Source organism: Rhinopithecus roxellana, chromosome 1 (assembly GCF_007565055.1).
Source record: "Rhinopithecus roxellana isolate Shanxi Qingling chromosome 1, ASM756505v1, whole genome shotgun sequence".
Taxonomy (NCBI): Eukaryota; Metazoa; Chordata; class Mammalia; order Primates; family Cercopithecidae; genus Rhinopithecus; species Rhinopithecus roxellana.
The window spans coordinates 93,197,183-93,213,997 of record NC_044549.1 but is presented as its reverse complement, the minus strand read 5'-3'; the positions used below and the strand labels follow the sequence as shown (position 1 = coordinate 93,213,997).

Genomic DNA, 16,815 nt, shown 5'->3' with positions numbered 1-16,815 from the left:
GCACCTTTGTAGCGCCGGCGGGTAACGTAGCCGCCGTCATAATTGGTTCCGCACCGGGGGTCGGGCAGGCGGTCCCGGCATCCCTGCTCTGGGTGTCCCGCACTTCCAGGCCTCCGGGGCGGAGCCTGGCTGGCATCCTAGTCCTGCCAGTCTTATCCCTATGCCTACTGTTAGTGCCTCCGATTCTGTCCCCATCGCCAAGAGTATTCCTTAGCGATCTCCCGCCTCCTTCGAGGCACTTCACCCCTCCTGGGGCAAACTCCCGCCTCTCCTCTTAATCCCAGGTTCCCCTATCCATTCAAACTTGCACTCACTGGGCACCCTTCTCAGGCCCTGCCTCAACTGTTCCCGCTGGACCTCGCCTTCCACTTAAGGAAATTCCTTAGCCCTCTCCCAACTGCTCTTTCCCCAAATCTCTACTTCCACAAGTTTTAGCCTTCATTTTCTTTCCTGCCAGTCCTGTGCTGTTCGTCTTCCATTTCCTATGGTGGAAACCCCAAAAGTTATTTTTGACACTTCCCTCTAGCTCTCTATACCCTGCAGATTCTGCTCCCATACCTCTGTCCAATGCGTCCTCTTCTGCCCCTTTCCACCGTCAGCGTTCGTCGAAACAACCATTCCTTCTACCTAGCACCATGCAATAACTCTTTTTTTTTTTTTTTTTTTTTGAGACGAAGTCTCTCTCTTGTTGCCCAGGCTGGAGTGCAGTGGGGCGATCTCGGCTCACTGCAACCTTCGCCTCCCGGGTTCAAGAGATTCTCCTGCCTCTCAGCCTCCCAAGTAGCTGGAATTACGGGCGTGCACGCCCGACCAGCCATGCTATAGCCTTTTAACTGGTCTTTTGGCTTCCGCTCCAGGTAAAAATCTATTTTTAAAACATAAATCGGATCATGTCATTCACCTTTTAATCTTACAATGGTTTCTCATTGCTTAAAAACTCGAGATACATAACATGCACAATGTAAGTGCACAAAACACATTCTGTGAATTTTTGCACATGCATACACTCACGAAACTACCACCCAGATCAAAATAAAGAATTTTTTGTTTTGTTTTGAGACAGGGTCTTGCTCTGTCGCCCAGGCTGGAGTGCAGTGGCGCCATCGTAGTTCAAGCAATCCTCTGCCTTAACCTCCCCAGCAGCTGGGAATACAGGTGCGCGACACCATGCTCGACTAACTTCAAAGTGCTGGAGTAAGGAAAGGCTGAGCCGGAAGGATCCTTTGAGCACAGTTCACTGCAGTCGAGGCTACAGTGAACTGTGATCGCACCACTGCACTCCAGCCTAGGTCACAAAGCAAGACCCCGTCTCTTAAAAAAAAAAAAAAAAAAGGTGGGGGTTGTGGGGTGGGGGTGGATATTATCGACACCCCGGAAGGCTTCCTTATGGTCCTTCCCAGTCAATACAAAAGTCATTGCTTGGGTTCATCTCTATCACTACAAATTAGTTTAACTATTCTTGACTTTCATATAAATAATAATTCAGTACCTACGCTTTTGTCTGCCTTCTTTTGACCAACATTGTATCTGTGAGATCTTTCCATGTTATGTATGTATAGCTGTATGTTCTTCTTTTACTTTGCTATAAAAATATTGAGTCTTCCAATGAATGAGCATGGTATATACTTCCAATTACTTAGAACTTTTGAAATTTTTCTCAGGAATGTGGAAGTATACTGGAAATTTTGTTTCCAGTGTCTTGAATATTGCATTTTAATTCGTAACACATTTGATCCATGCAATTCATGCTCATAAAAATTCCATGTCTTTTTTTTTTTTTTTTTTTTTTTTTTTTTTTTTTTGAGACAGAGTCTTACTCTGTCACCCAGACTGCAGTGCAGTGTCTTGCTCCTGGCTGACTGCAACCTCTGCCTCCCGTGTTCAAGCGATTCTCCTGTCTCAGCCTCCGGAGTATCTGGGATTGCAGGCGCACGCTGCCACGCCCAGCTAATTTTTTGTGTTTTAGTAGCCAGGGGGTTTCACTGTGTTGCCCAGGCTGGTCTCGAACCTCTGAGCTCAGGCAATCCACCCGCCTCAGCCTCCCAAAGTGCTGGCATTACAGGCGAGAGCCACCGCGCCCAGCCCATGCCACTTATTTTTTAAATTCAGCTTATCTCATTCTTTATGGAATACATTCACGATATGAACGTTATTATGTTCAAATATTTTAAAAGTGTAAAGTGAAAAGTCTCAGTCTCCTGTCAATTTAGTTCCCGCCTCTTCAAAACAAAAAGCAGAAACATTTTTTAAAAACTCAAAACCTAGCCACTGTTACAAACTTTGTATACATCTTTCCAGAATTTCTTTAAATATACACAAGTATATTTCTTTAAATATACACAAGTATATTTCTTTAAATATACACAAGTATATTTCTTTAAATATACGTATTTTCTCCCCTTTTTAGAAAAGGTAACATACATACTGTTCTGCACAGTATATATAATCAGTGAAGATTTTTCCATATCAGTACATAGAGCCTCTTCCTCCTTTTGTAGAACTGTAGAGTATTCCATTGTACGACTATGCCGTAAGTTATTTCATCAGCCTTGTACTGCTGGTCCCCTTTAGGGTGTCTGTAAAACACTGGATAGGGCACTAAAAGTAAAACACTGGATCGGGCACTTTCAGGATCTCCTGAGGGCTGTGTCATGGGCAAAATATACATATATGGAAAAAAATAATAAAAAACTGGATCAACGACAGCCAGTGTGCACTTCCACAGCTGTACCCAACAGCTTGGTTCCTGCCACTGTCATGGTACTTAGCACTTAGATTTTTCCCGAAGGATACAAGCAGTCTCCACTTGGGGTTCTTCCGGCATTATCTGGCGCTGGGCACTAAACACTAAGTCCTGCCCTACCGGGGAAGTGGAACTCATTTTCCTCACCCGCAAGGAACCCGCCCTGGCAGAGAACGCAGGGCCACTCGCTCCTGCCCGCAGCAGGGGCGCATAAAACTTTACGTCTGCTTAGATAACCACCAGCTCCCGTTCTCGGCCCATAGGAAAAGCAACTTTGCTACCAAACACACAGGGGAAAAAGGCGTATCAGATGGAGGCGGGTGAAGAAGCTGAGAAAACAGAAGAGAAGGGTGGCTCCCAGCTCGGGACTCAAAATGGCCATCTGGGCGTAGAGACACAGAGACCCTTTGCGCAGACGTGCGCCGAGGGTCTTGCAAAGCTTTCGTTTTCTTTGTGTGCCGGTCTGTCCCTAGATGCAGTTTTCGATGCTATTTCAAACGATATTCCTAAAATTTCCGAATTGCTTGTCGCTTATATGTAGAAATACACTAGATCTTTGTATACTGAGCTGGGATTCAGCTCCATGCTAAATTTTGAATTAATTCTAATGGTTTATTTGTAGGTTGTTATCGATTTTCTACAATCACGCCATCAGCAAATAATGACAGTTTTGCTTCCTTTTCATATCTTTTTCTTTTCCTTGCTTTATTGCATGCACTGTCTATAGCCTTCAGAATAATGTTAGGAAGTAATAATAGTGTACATCTTATTTTGTTCCTGGAGTCAATGAAAGTATGTAATATTTTACTTTAAAATTATTTAATATTTTAGTTTAAAATATTAAACTAATACTTTAATTAAAATGTTAGCCCTATTTTTTTTGAGGCTATCCATTGCCAAGTTGTTTCTTTCTAGTTTTCTTAGCATTTTTACCGTGAACACATCTTGACTTTTATCACTTTTTTTTTTTGGCATGTACTGAGAAACCTATATTGTTTTTCCCTTTTATACTGGTAATGTATTGAATTATACTGATTGATTTTTAATGTTAACCCTCTCCAATTGCTCAGGATAAACCCCACATGACCATGATATATTTTCTATAAATCATCTATTTGTTAAAAATTGTGTTTAGAATTTTTGCATCCTTGTGTATGAGAGATATTAGTCTGTAGTGTTCCTTTCTTATAATGTCCACGCCAAGGGTTGGTATCTGGGATATGCTGGTCTCATAAAATGAGTTTGGAAGTCTTTCTTTTATATTCTCTGGAAACATCTGTGTAATATGGGTATTAATTTTTCCCTTAAATGTCTGGAAGAATTTACCATGGAAGCCACCTCAGCCTGCAGTTTACTGTGCATGAAGTTTTTTATTTTTTTTTTGGAGACAGGGCCTCACTTTGTCATCACCCAGGCTGGGGTGCCATGGTGCGATCTTGGCTCACTGAAGCCTCTACCTCCTGGTTTCAGCCCCTCAAGTAGCTGGGACTACATGTGTGCGCCAGGCACGCTCCACCACTCCTGGCCAATTTTTGTATTTTTTATAGACAGGAGATCTCACTATGTTGCCCAGGCTGGTTTCAAACTCCTGAGCTCAAGCAATTTGCCCACCTCGGCTTCCCAAAGTGCTAGGATTACAGGCATGAGCCACCACGCCCAGCCTGCAGGAAGATTTTTAATTAAAGATTTAAATGTGGGGCATGGTGGCTCACACCTGTAATCCCAGAACTTTGGGAGGCCTAGGCAGGCGGATCACCTGAGGTCAAGAGTTCAAGACCAGCCTGGCCAACATGGAGAAACCCCGACCCTACTAAAAATACAACATTAACCAGGTGTGGTGGCACATGCCTGTAATCCCAGTTACTCAGGAGACTGGGGCAGGAGAATCCCTTGAAACCGGGAGGCAGATGTTTTGGTGAGCCGAAATGGTACCCCTGCACTCCAGCCTGGGTGACAGAGTGAGACTGCATCTTTAAAAAAAAAAAAAAAAAAAAAAAATTAAAAATTAAAAAAATTAAAAAGATCTCATTGCTTTCTTATATATAAAGCTATTTGGATTTCATTTTTTATGGTGGTTTTGGAAAGCTTTTTTTTTTTTTTGAGATGGAGTCTTGCTCTGTTGCTCAAGCTGAAGTGCAGTGGCATGATCTCAGCTCACTTTGCTCACTTTCAAAGTGCTTGCACCACTGCACTCCAGCCTGGGCAATGGAGCAAGACTCCATCTCATAAATAAATAAATAAATAAATAAATAAATAAAATAGGGCAGGCGTGGTGGCTCACACCTGTAATCCCAACACTTTGGGAGGCCAAGGCAGGCAGATCACGAGGTCAGGAGTTCAAGACCAGCCTGGCCAACATTGTGAAATCCCATCTCTATTAAAAATACAAAAAATTAGTCAGGCGTGATGGTGGGTGCCTGTAGCCTCAGCTACTTGGGAGGCTGAGGCAAAGGGATCACTTGAACCTGGGAGGTAGAGGTGGCAGCGAGGCAAGATCATGCCACTGCACTCCAGCCTAGGCAAGAGTGAGACTCCTTCTCAAATAAAATTAAAAATAAAATGCCTTTAAAAATTTTTTTACAACTACAATTTGTTTTATATAGTTTTCTGTGCCTATGTTTTATTTTATAATAAGATTTTTAAAGATAGAGACATGGTAAAAAAAGGATTGAAGATGCTTATGTTGAAAAAAAGTGCTGGTGTATTTAAAATGTTTATTAAAGCATGGTGTCTCAATCCTTTTTCATGAGATTAACAATACCTCTTGGTGTTGGTGTCAGAAAGATTATATTCTCAATTGAAAGTGGCTTGGGTCACTCAAGCAACCTAACAAACAATACCATGCGGTTTATTTATTTATTTGAGACAGAGTTTCACTCTGTAGCCAGGCTGGAGTGTAATGGTGCAGTCACAGCTCACTGCAACCTCCACCTCCTGGGTTCAAGCGATTCTCCTGTCTCAGCCTCCCGAGTAGCTGGGACTACAGGCATCTGCCACCATGCCCAGCTAATTTTTGTAACTTTAGTAGAGACAGGGTTTCACCATATTGGTCAGGATGGTCTTGAACTCCTGACCTCAGGTGATCCACCTGCCTCGGCCTCCCAAAGTGCTGGGATTACAGGCGTGAGCCACTGCGCCCAGCCATACCATGTGGTTTATATTAATACTGAACAATCTCAGGTCCTTGTCACCTGAGCTGTGTCTAGCTATAACCTCTCTGCCTTCACTGTAACGAGAAGGTTGGTTGAAATGATTTCTGAGGTCCTTTCTAGTTCTGTGAGTCTGATGATCATTCTCATGTTATAACACTGAAGATGCACTTTTTTGCATTTTGGCATACTGTAATTTATTTAAATGTACATTGAAATACTTAACCCTCCTGAAGTGCCTTTACCTGCCATGATACCTTCTCTGTGGGTCTCCCCTTTAAGACTGCTTATCTTTGGAACTACAGGCATCAATTGGGCCTTAGTTAAAGTGTAGTACAACCAAAATGTGGATTCCCATGCCATCTGAAAGAATGAACTAGACCTACATTACTGATATTGTGGAAAGTTTCCAAGATGAGGCAAAAACACAAATTTCAAAACAGTATACAATATAACAATATTGAGAGCTTTTGTTTTGTTCTGTTTTGTTTTAGAGATAGGGTCTCACTCTGTCACCCAGGCTGGAGTGCAGTGGTGTGATCATGGCTCACTGCAGCCAAGACCCCTTGGGCTCAAGCAATCCTCCCACCTCAGCCTCCCAAGTAGCTGGGACTACAGGTACACACCACCACATCTGGCTAATTTTTGTATTTTTTGTAGAGATGGAGTCTTGTCATGTTGCCCAGGCTGGTCTTGAAGTCCCCAGGCTCAAGTGATCCACCTGCCTCAGCCTCCCAAAGTGCTGGAATTATAGGTGTGAGCCACCATACTCAGCCAATATTGAGCTTTTTAAAAACCTAACATACCATTAGTTTTCTCCAGAAAGTAGAATATGGTGGGTGGAAAAATGTTACGTGAGAAAGAAGGGGTATTACTTTTTTTCTGAACATTTTTATGGAATTGCTTAAAATTATTTTATTTATTTATTTATTTAGAGACAGGGTCCCACTTTGTTGCCCAGGCTAGAGCACAGTGGGATGATCTTGGCTCAATGCAGCCTCAAGCCTCAAGTGATCCTCCCATCTCAAGCCACCTGAGTAACTGGGACTACAGGCATGCACCACCACACCTAGCTAAAAATTATTTTTAAATTGTACACCCCATCTACCCTGATGTGATTATTGCACATTGTATGCCTGTATCAAAATATCCCATGTAGGCTGGGCGCAGTGGTTCACGCCTGTAATCCCAGCACTTTGGGAGGCTGAGGCAGGAGGATCATCTGAGGTCAGGAGTTTTAGACCAGCCTGGCCAACATGGTGAAAACCCATCTCTATTAAAAGTACAAAAATGAGGCCGGGCGCGGTGGCTCAAGCCTGTAATCCCAGCACTTTGGGAGGCCGAGACGGGCGGATCACGAGGTCAGGAGATCGAGACCATCCTGGCTAACACAGTGAAACCCCGTCTCTACTAAAAAAATACAAAAAACTAGCTGGGCGAGGTGGCGGGCGCCTGTAGTCCCAGCTACTCGGGAGGCTGAGGCAGGAGAATGGCGTGAACCCGGGAGGCGGAGCTTGCAGTGAGCTGAGATCCGGCCACTGCACTCCAGCCCGGGCGACAGAGTGAGGCTCCGTCTCAAAACAAAAACAAAAACAAAGTACAAAAATTAGCTGGGTGTGGTGGCAGACACCTGTAATCCCAGTTACTCAGGAGGCCGAGGCAGGAGAATCACTTGAACCCAGGAGGCAGAGATTGCAGTGAGCCAAGATCACACCATTGCACTCCAGTCTGGGTGACAAGAGTGAGACTCTGTCTCAGAAAAAAAAAAAAGAAAAGAAAAAAAAGAAAAGTCCCATATACCCCTTAAATATATACACCTATTATGTACCCACAAAAATAAAAAGTTTAAAAAATTATTTTAAAATTGAAAAATTATATACCGCATATAATAAAATGCACAGCTTGATGATTTTTCACAAATAGAATACTCCCATATTATTAACACCCAGATAATGAGTCACAACAGCCCTGGACCTGAGAAACCACCTCTGTCCTCTCCCAGTCAGTATCTCCCTCCTGTAACCACTATGCTTATTTCTAACAGGGCTGCTAACTTTTTAAAAAAATCCCCAGAACATTCTGGATGTTATTTTTCTTTTTCTTTTTTTTTTTTTTGAGACGGAGTCTTGCTCTGTTGCCCAGAGTGCAACAGAGTGCAGTGACCGGATCTGAGTGCAGTGGCCGGATCTCAGCTCACTGCAACCTCCGCCTCCCGGGTTCACGCCATTCTCCTGCCTCAGCCTTCAGAGTAGCTGGGACTACAGGCGCCCGCCACCTCGCCCGGCTAGTTTTTTTTTTTGTACTTTTTTTTTTTTAGGAGAGACGGGGTTTCACCATGTTAGCCAGGATGGTCTCAATCTCCTGACCTTGTGATCCGCCCGCCTCGGCCTCCCAAAGTGCTGGGATTAGAGGCTTGAGCCACCGCGCCCGGCCCTGGATGTTATTTTTCTTACAAACAAAATTACTTTTACAATATAAAATGTCAAAATAAAATAGCCTTAAATTAAGGATTTATTTATGCAGTAACAAATGATTTAACCAATTCTGGGAACACAAAAATAAAGGTCAGTCTCCAATTCCAAGAAGCTCACAGACTAACAGGAGAAACAAAACTAAATGATTAAATAACAGTTCTAGGCTGGGTGCAGTGGCTCATGCCTGTAATTCCAGCACTTTGGGAGGCTGAGGCAGGCAGATCACTTGAGGTCAGGAGTTCGAGTCCAGCCTGGCCAACATGGTGAAACCCCCATCTCTACCAAAAAACACAACAATTAGCTGCGTGTAGTGGCGTGCGTCTGTAGTCCCAGCTACTTGGGGAGGCTGAAGGGGGAGAATCACTTGAACCTGGGGGTGGAGGTTGCAGTGAGCCAAGATCGTGCCACTGCACTCCAGCCTGGGTGACAGAGTGAGACCCTGTCTCTAAATAAATAAATAACTGAGTTCTGACAGAAATATGAATTCAGCACTGCCACTGCAAGGGAAGACTGGGGGAAGCTGAGAAAGATTTCACAGAAAAGTGAGGCTTTAAAGGATGAATAGGAGCTGGCAGTTATCAGTTACCATAAACAATGGAAATAAACAAATAGAAACTAGCTCTTTAAGAAACAGTCTATGGGGAGGCCTGGCTACTGGTTAATCCTATCTGGTTTGGCTTCTGAAGCCATCAGTCAGGATGACATCACCACTGATCAGGTTCCTCGGGGCGGTGTGCGTTTGCCAGGTGTATAATGAGGAAAAGGAAGTCTCCGGAAACCTCCCCTGGCATCCCAGGAGGCAAAAGCTATGCACTGCGCAGAGGCTGGGAAGGCTTTAATTAAATTCAACCACTGTGAGAAATACATCTACAGCTTCAGTGTGCCCCAGTGCTGCCCTCTCTGCCAGCAGGACCTGGGCTCGAGGAAGCTGGAGGACGCACCTGTTAGCATCGCTAATCCATTTACTAATGGACATCAAGAAAAATGTTCATTCCACCTCAGACCAACTCAGGGAACATTTCTTAGGTACAGTTTTTAAAGTGTTAAATTGCATTGTGCAAACTTTTCCTTCTGTTTTAGTCACTAAAATTTCCTTAATATATAATGTGTGAGGTTTGGTGGACAATTTTTTCAGCTTTGGCCTTAAATCCTGAGATGCAGGCCTACTGGCTTCAAAAAATTGATGGTGTGCCTATGTTCCTGCAGTGATAAGTGCAAGAATATATGTGGAATATATGAGGAGTAAACCTGCTCATACGATTTTCAGAGAGAAAAACATTGCTCAGAGGCTAACCGGGAAAATGACCCAGCAGCTAATATCTAAATAATACCTTTACTGCCAGTTAATTTGTAGTTTCAGTGACAAACAGGTACAATATACCGGGCCTGATGAACTGGCATTTACAGACTATTTTGTATGGAGGCAAATTAAATTGAAGACTAGAACTGACCTATTTCCATTGTAGACACCATGTGGCTTTAAGAACAAATTCAGTTCTCTCTTGCTGAGAGTGCTGGTATAAACAAAAAGGATGAATTAGAAAGCAAAAGAAAGGATTATACTTTTTTTTTTTTTTTTCTGAGACGGAGTTTCGATCTTGTTGCCCAGGCTGGAATGCTATGGTGTCTCAGTTTACTGCAATCTCTACCTCCTGGGTTCAAGTGATTCTCTCGCTTCAGGCTCCCAAGTAGCTGGGACTACAGGCGCTCGCCACCATGCCTGGCTAATTTTTGCATTTTTAGTAGAGATGGGTTTCACCATGTTGACCAGGCTGGTCTCAAACTCCTGACCCCAGGTGATCCACCCGCCACAGCCTCCCAGAGTGCTGATATTACAGGCATCAGTCACTGTGCCCAGCCAGGTTTATATTTTATTGTCCCCGTGGAGTTTACCAATAGGATTAGGATCGGCCCAGAGTAGGCCAGGCTTTAGGAGAGCATGGGTCGTAGAATGTTGGTGTATGCCTTAGGAAACATGTTCAGCTCCTGTGTATCATTAGTCTAATGCTCCCTAGAGTTCACCCTCCTAACTTTCCTGTCCCCTCAAAAGTGCTGGTTTCGAATACGAAAACAGGAGTTGACTACTCATCTTCCCACCTACTAACTTCCTTAATCAATTTCCTTCTGGTCCCTATGAGGATGAAATGAACCAACATATGTAAAAGGTTTTGGACATCCTGTTAGGTGCTGAACAGACAGCATCCGTGGACCTTGCTCAGGGAGGCAGCCAACGCAGAGAGGGCATTACAGGCTGGGGCATCAAAAAGCCCCTGATGCTTTTATCCTGGTTCTTCTAACCAGCTCCAGGTATCTCTGGTTCCTTATCTGTAAAACAAAGACTAATTTTTTTTTTTTTTTTTTTTTTTAAAACAGGGTCTTCCTCTGTTGCCCAGGGTGGAGTGCAGTGGTGCAATCTCGGATCACTGCCACCTCCTCCTCCTGGGTTCAAGCAATTCTTGTGTCTCAGTCATCCGAGTAGCTGGGATTACAGGTGCCCTCCACCACACCCAGCTAATTTTTGTATTTTATTTTTTAGTACAGACGAGGTTTCACAATGTTGTCCTGGCTGGTCTTGAACTCCTGGTCTCATATGACCTGCCTACCTCAGCATCCTAAAGTGCTGGGATTACAGGCTTGAGGCACCACGCCTGGACTAATTTTTAATCTTAAAAATTAAATTTCAATAAAAATATTGAAGATGATGATCCTGGCACCTATTATTCTGTTTCCTGGGGGCAACTTCACAGCCCTGAACAGCAGGTATAGCTAGAACTGGGTTTGTCTCAAGGAAATGTTCTGCTAATAACAGGGAAGGCTATTTGGACTTAACACAAATGGTAAGCACATAGTAGGTTTAGCAACAGGGCATATAAGCCTGTCCCAAGCTTCAATCATGTTTCACCCACAAGCTCCTTCCCATCCTGTTCTTTTCATGTTCACTTCAGACCCTAACAACAAAGCCTGGTAGAACCTTCATTTGATCCTAATCAGAATCATGAAGCCCAAACTGTTTTGGGGTTTTTTGTTGTTTTTGAGAATCAGGGTCTCTCTTTGTCGCTGAGGCTGGAGTGCAGTGGTACAATCATAGCTCACTGCAGCCTTGAATTCCTGGGCTCAAGTGATCCTCCCAACTCAGCCTCCCAAGTAGCTGGGACTACAGGCAAGAGTCACCATGCCTGGCTCTCCCCCTACTTGTATTTTCGTTTTTGAGACAGTCTTACTCTGTCACCCAGGCTGGAGTGCAGTGGCACAATCTCCGCTTACTGCAACCTCCACCTCACGAGTTCAAGCAATTCTCATGCCTCAGCCTCCCAAGTAGCTGGGATTACAGGCACGTGCCACCCTGCCCAGCTAAGTTTTGTATTTTTAGTAGAAACTGGTTCTCACATGTTGGCTAGGCTGGTCTTGAACTTCTGGCCTCAAGAGATCCTCCCATCTCAGCCTTCCAAAGTGTTAGGATTACAGGCGTGAGCCATTGCACCCAGCTGGTTCTATTTACTTTCTTAGACAAAGAGTCTCACTCTATCGCCCAGGGTGGAGTGCAGTGGTGCGATCTTGACTCACTGCAATCTCCACCTCCCAGGTTCAAGCGATTCTTGTGCCTCAGCCTCCTGAGTAGCTGGGATCACAGATGCACACTGACACGCCCCGCTAATTTTTGTATTTTTAGTAGAGATGGGGTCACGCCATGTTGGCCAGGCTGGTCTCAAACTCCTGGCTCCAAGTGATCCGCCCACCTTGGCCTCCCAAAGTGCTGGAATTATAGGTTTGAGCCACTGTTCTCGGGCTCCTCCTACTTTAAATGAAAATTCTTCATACCAAACACATGCAAACCAGAAAAAAACAAACCTTGTTTCTTTCAGGGAGTATGATGGAAGGTCTGATCTTCATGTTGGAATAACTAACACAAATGGTAAGTGCAGTTTTGTAGCTTAAAAAAACCCCACTACCCAGTAAAAGGAAAGCAGTTATTTGTGGAGATTTGATTATGGCAACATCTAATGAGTGATTCCATTGTTCACTGGGTTCTTTCTACTGCACCATGAGGTGGGCATTGCCTCCAAATGAGAAATATTTGACTTTATGGCAAATTACCAACAATATGAAATATTTGAAAGCTAATGTTTTCTCAGTGAAGAGCCTCACAAACCTGTACATTTTTTATTGATTTTTAAAAGAAGAAATAGATGTCCAGTGAGATTGACTTGCCCAAGACCTCATATCTTGTGTCCGAACCAGAATTTGGAACCAGACTCTCTGACTTCCAATCCTATGCTCAGCTGATTACCACTGGGTCCCCACATTCTAGGGACTTCAGGAGTAAAGCAGGATGTGGTGGGGCCTGCAGTGTTTTTTTTTTTTTTTTTCAAGGAAAGTGAAGATTAAACAAAACTGTTCCTTTGGCCACCTATAGCTCCAAGGGCAGTGTGTGCAACCCTTCAACCAGAAGCTTTCTTGTCTGCAGGAAAAGGGCCTGGATGGAGCCACCTGCAGGATATGTAGCCTGGATATGGTGAGGCAGGTGAGGCACCTAGCCAGGCCTCACAGGTGAGGTCTAATAACAGCCTTTCCTTACCCACTGAGGCAAGAGAAAGTGACACTGATCAGAAATCCAGAATGGTTCTGAACTTAGTTACCCACAAGAACAGTCATACTTACCACTCATCTTTTTTTTTTTTTTTTTTTTTTTTTGAGATGGAGTCTCGCTCTGTCACCCAGGCTGGAGTGCAGTGGCTGGATCTCAGCTCACTGCAAGCTCCGCCTCCCGGGTTCACGCCATTCTCCTGCCTCAGCCTCCCGAGTAGCTGGGACTACAGGCGCCGCCACCTCGCCCGGCTAGTTTTTTTTTTTGTATTTTTAGTAGAGACGGGGTTTCACCGTTTTAGCCATGATGGTCTCGATCTCCTGACCTCGTGATCCGCCCGTCTCGGCCTCCCAAAGTGCTGGGATTACAGGCTTGAGCCACCGCGCCCGGCCTTTTACCACTCATCTTTAGCAGGTGGAAATTTATTCTTGATTTAAGGAGACAGGATTGACCCATTGGTAAATACAGAACTTCAATAAAAATATTGGAGATGATGATCCTGGTGCCTATTATTGTCTCTGTTTCCTGGGGGCAACTTCACAGCCCTGAACAGCAGGTAGAGCTAGAACTGGGTTTCTCTCAAGGAAATGACTGCTGGTAACAGGGAAGGCTACATAAACCCCTCCCTGACTCTAGGCAAATCTAAATCTCCTTAGGCGGAAGAAAGATTCTAGAACCTCCACCCTGGATTTATATTATGTAAAGTTACCACATGGCTACTGTCATTTTCTGATGTCCCTTTTTCACAGAGGTGTGTGTCTCCTTGAGGCTCCACATGACTTTGGTTTTGATTTGCAGGGGTTGTGTATAATTACAGTGCACATGGTGTCCAGCGAGATGGAGCAGGGTGGGAACAGAGCATAAGCATCCCATTACTGCAGCCCCACATGTATGGAATGATGGAGCAATGGGACAAGTACCTGGAAGACTTCTCCACCTCGGGGACCTGGCTGCCTCACAGGTACACGACTGCAAATGCTGCACCCTAGCTGGCACTCACATGCTATGCAAGTGGGATCCCCGTGTGGCCTCAGCTCACACAGGACTCAGCAGCATTTAGCTTCACTTTGAGCTGATACAGAGATATTAACATCGCTAACAGAATTTAAACAGGGGTTGAACTACTCTAGGTTTTCTGCAGTTGGGTCAGCACACACATATAACAAAATTACAGCGTTTTAAGAGCTGAAAGGACTAGAATCTGTATTCAGTTATTCCAGCTGTGTGACAAGGTATTTTTACACATACATAGCAAGTCACGATATATTTCTTTAAAACAAAAATTTAAAAAAACAATATTCAGGCTGGGTACGGTGGCTGTCACCTGTATTCCTAGCACTTTGGGAGACTGAGGCAGGTGGATCACCTGAGGTCAGAAGTTCGAGACCAGCCTGGACAACATGGTAAAACCCTGTCTCTATTAAAAATACAAAAATTAGCCAGGCATGGTGGCGGACGTCTGTAGTCCCTACTTGGGAGGCTTGGGCAGGAGAATCACTTGAACCCAGGAGGCGCAGGTTGCAGTGAGCCGAGATCACGCCTTTGCACTCCAGCCTGGGCAACAGTGAGACTCCGTCTCAAAAAAAGAAAAACAAAACAGAACAAAAAAAAACAATGTTCAAAATGTAAAAGCTTCTTTTTTGTAATTTTAGCAATTTCAAGTTAATTTCTCACTCTCAACATTTTATAAGATGTATAGCATATTTGTGGATTTTGAGGTTTCCTTTGAAATAAGTTTAGATACTATGGAATATCATAAAACTCATATGGAATTCCATCTTTGAATTCTAGAAGTTCAGTAAGTTCCCCAAATTGGTAGTTAACTTGCAACTGAGTAACCACTCTGAACATCCGGGTGAGTCTATGCCAATCTGCAGCAAGCAGGTGCCCAGAGACCAAGCATCCCCCAGAATTACATGAAGCCCAAAACAGTATGGGCTTCATGATTCTGATTAGGATCAAATGAAGGTTCTGCCAGGCTTTGTAGTTAGGGTCTGAAGTGAACATGAAAAGAACAGGATGGGAAGGCGCTTGTAGGTGAAACATTATAATTGAAGCTTGGGACAGGCTTATATACCCTATTGCTAAACCTCCTATGCACCCAGGCTGGAGTACAGTGGTGCGATCTTGGCTTACTGCAACCTCTGCCTCCTGGGTTCAAACAATTCTCCTGCCTCAGCCTCCCAAGTAGCTGGGACCACAGTCGTGCACCACCATGCCCAGCTAACTTTTGTATTTTTTGTAGAGACAGGGTTTCACCTTGTTGGCCAGGCCAGTTTTGAACTCCTGAGCTCAAGTGATCCTCACACTTTGGCCTCCCAAAGTGCTGGGATTACAGGTGTGAGTCACTGCACCTGGCCTGAAGTGCACATCTTGAAGCTTCTTAACCACATGAACCAGCAGAGGCCTTGCTTGCTGAGGCACCTGATGGGTAGCTTCATGGACTGTCCCTGAGCAGCCTTTTCTTCTCAACACCCTTGTTCTCTTCCATAAGGTACGAAGAAGACCACCACAACTGCTACACTTACACACTCACGTTCATTAACTGCGTTCTGATGGCAGAAGGTAGACAGCAACTGGACAAGAGTGAATTTACGGAGAAGTACGTAGTCCCGCGGACAAGGCTGGCATCCAAGTTCATTACACTCTACCGGGCGATACAGGAGCATGGCTTCTATGTCACTGACTGTCCCCAGCACGAGGCACAACCCCCTGAGGGTGGCGGTTTGTGCTGAGAGCTATGTTAAGTGCAGCCCGGGCGTTGGGGTAAGGTGGTTGCTACCTTTAATCAGTACTATGGATTTCTAAATGCATTTAACTGTGGTTAATAAAAACGTGTATGGGCCAGGTGTGGTGGCTCACGCCTGTAATCCCAGCACTTTGGGAGGCTGAGGGAGGTGGGTCACCTGAGGTCGGGAGATCGAGACCAGTGTGACCAACATGGAGAAACCCCGTCTCTACTAAAAATACAAAATTAGCCGGCCATGGTGGCGCATGCCTATAATCTCTGCTACTAGGGAGGCTGAAGCAAGAGACTCTCTTGAACCCGGGAGGTGGAGGTTGCGATGGGTTAAGATCATGCCATTGCACTCCAGTCTGGCAAGAGTGAAACTCCATCTCAAAAAATAAATAAATAAAAAATAAAAACGTGTATGGCTTCCCTTCAAGCATATGTCAGCTTACTACATCGTAAGACTTTATAAAATAAAAATTGCCCCAGGTTTTTAAAATTATGTTATTAAAACAAAATTATTTTCTTATCAGTGAGATTTTTAAACTAAGAACCCATTTACAGCATAAAGTGGCAGCACATTTTATTCACATAGCAATAAAAATTATTCCTATAAATGAATGTGAGCTGAACAAATTCACCTTTCAATGTGGATGCAGAAAGTGGGGATGTGAAGACAGCAAGGTGGGTGAAACACAAGTTATGAAGTAATGAGTACCTTCCCCTCGTGGTTTTAACTTTAAAAGCACATGCTAAGGGCCGGGTGCAGTGGCTCATGCCCGTACTCTCAGCACTTTGGGAGGCCGAGGCGGGCAGATCACGAGGTCAGGAGTTTGAGACCAGCCTGGCGAACATGGTGAAACCCCATCTCTACTGAAAATACAAAAATTGGCTAGGCGTGGTGGTGAGTGCCTGTAATCCCAGCTACTCAGGAGGTTGAGGTACGAGATTCGCTTAAACCCAGGAGGCAGAGGTTGCAGTGAGCCAAGATTGCAGCACGGGAATCCAGCCTGGACGACAGAACAAAACTACATCTCAAGAAAAAAGAAAAAAAAAAAAAAGCCCACGGTAAGCTTATGATAGTGAACAACAGTAAAACAAAACCAAAACTCCTCAGAATCTAAATCAGGAAA

The 16,815-nt window shown here is 44.4% G+C and overlaps 1 protein-coding gene across 1 annotated transcript; it reads left to right on the top strand.

Annotated features, from left to right (window-relative positions):
* The first annotated feature begins 9,174 nt into the window (after positions 1 to 9,174).
* Positions 9,175 to 15,900, top strand: MKRN2OS (MKRN2 opposite strand). The gene is made up of 4 exons (XM_010377296.2): positions 9,175 to 9,392; positions 12,230 to 12,279; positions 13,750 to 13,912; positions 15,446 to 15,900. Exons 1-4 carry the CDS (start codon positions 9,175 to 9,177, stop codon positions 15,684 to 15,686), a joined length of 672 nt encoding a protein of 223 aa, XP_010375598.1. The 3' UTR covers positions 15,687 to 15,900.
* The last annotated feature ends 915 nt before the right edge of the window (positions 15,901 to 16,815 follow it).

Bases quoted from the DNA above. Each gene is read 5' to 3' on its own strand.
- MKRN2OS (XM_010377296.2), top strand. From the start codon at position 9,175: ATGCACTGCGCAGAGGCTGGGAAGGCTTTAATTAAATTCAACCACTGT. The intron at 9,393-12,229 runs GTACAGTTTTTA...TGTTTCTTTCAG, and splicing joins ACTCAGGGAACATTTCTTAG to GGAGTATGATGGAAGGTCTG. The intron at 12,280-13,749 runs GTAAGTGCAGTT...TTTGATTTGCAG, and splicing joins TGGAATAACTAACACAAATG to GGGTTGTGTATAATTACAGT.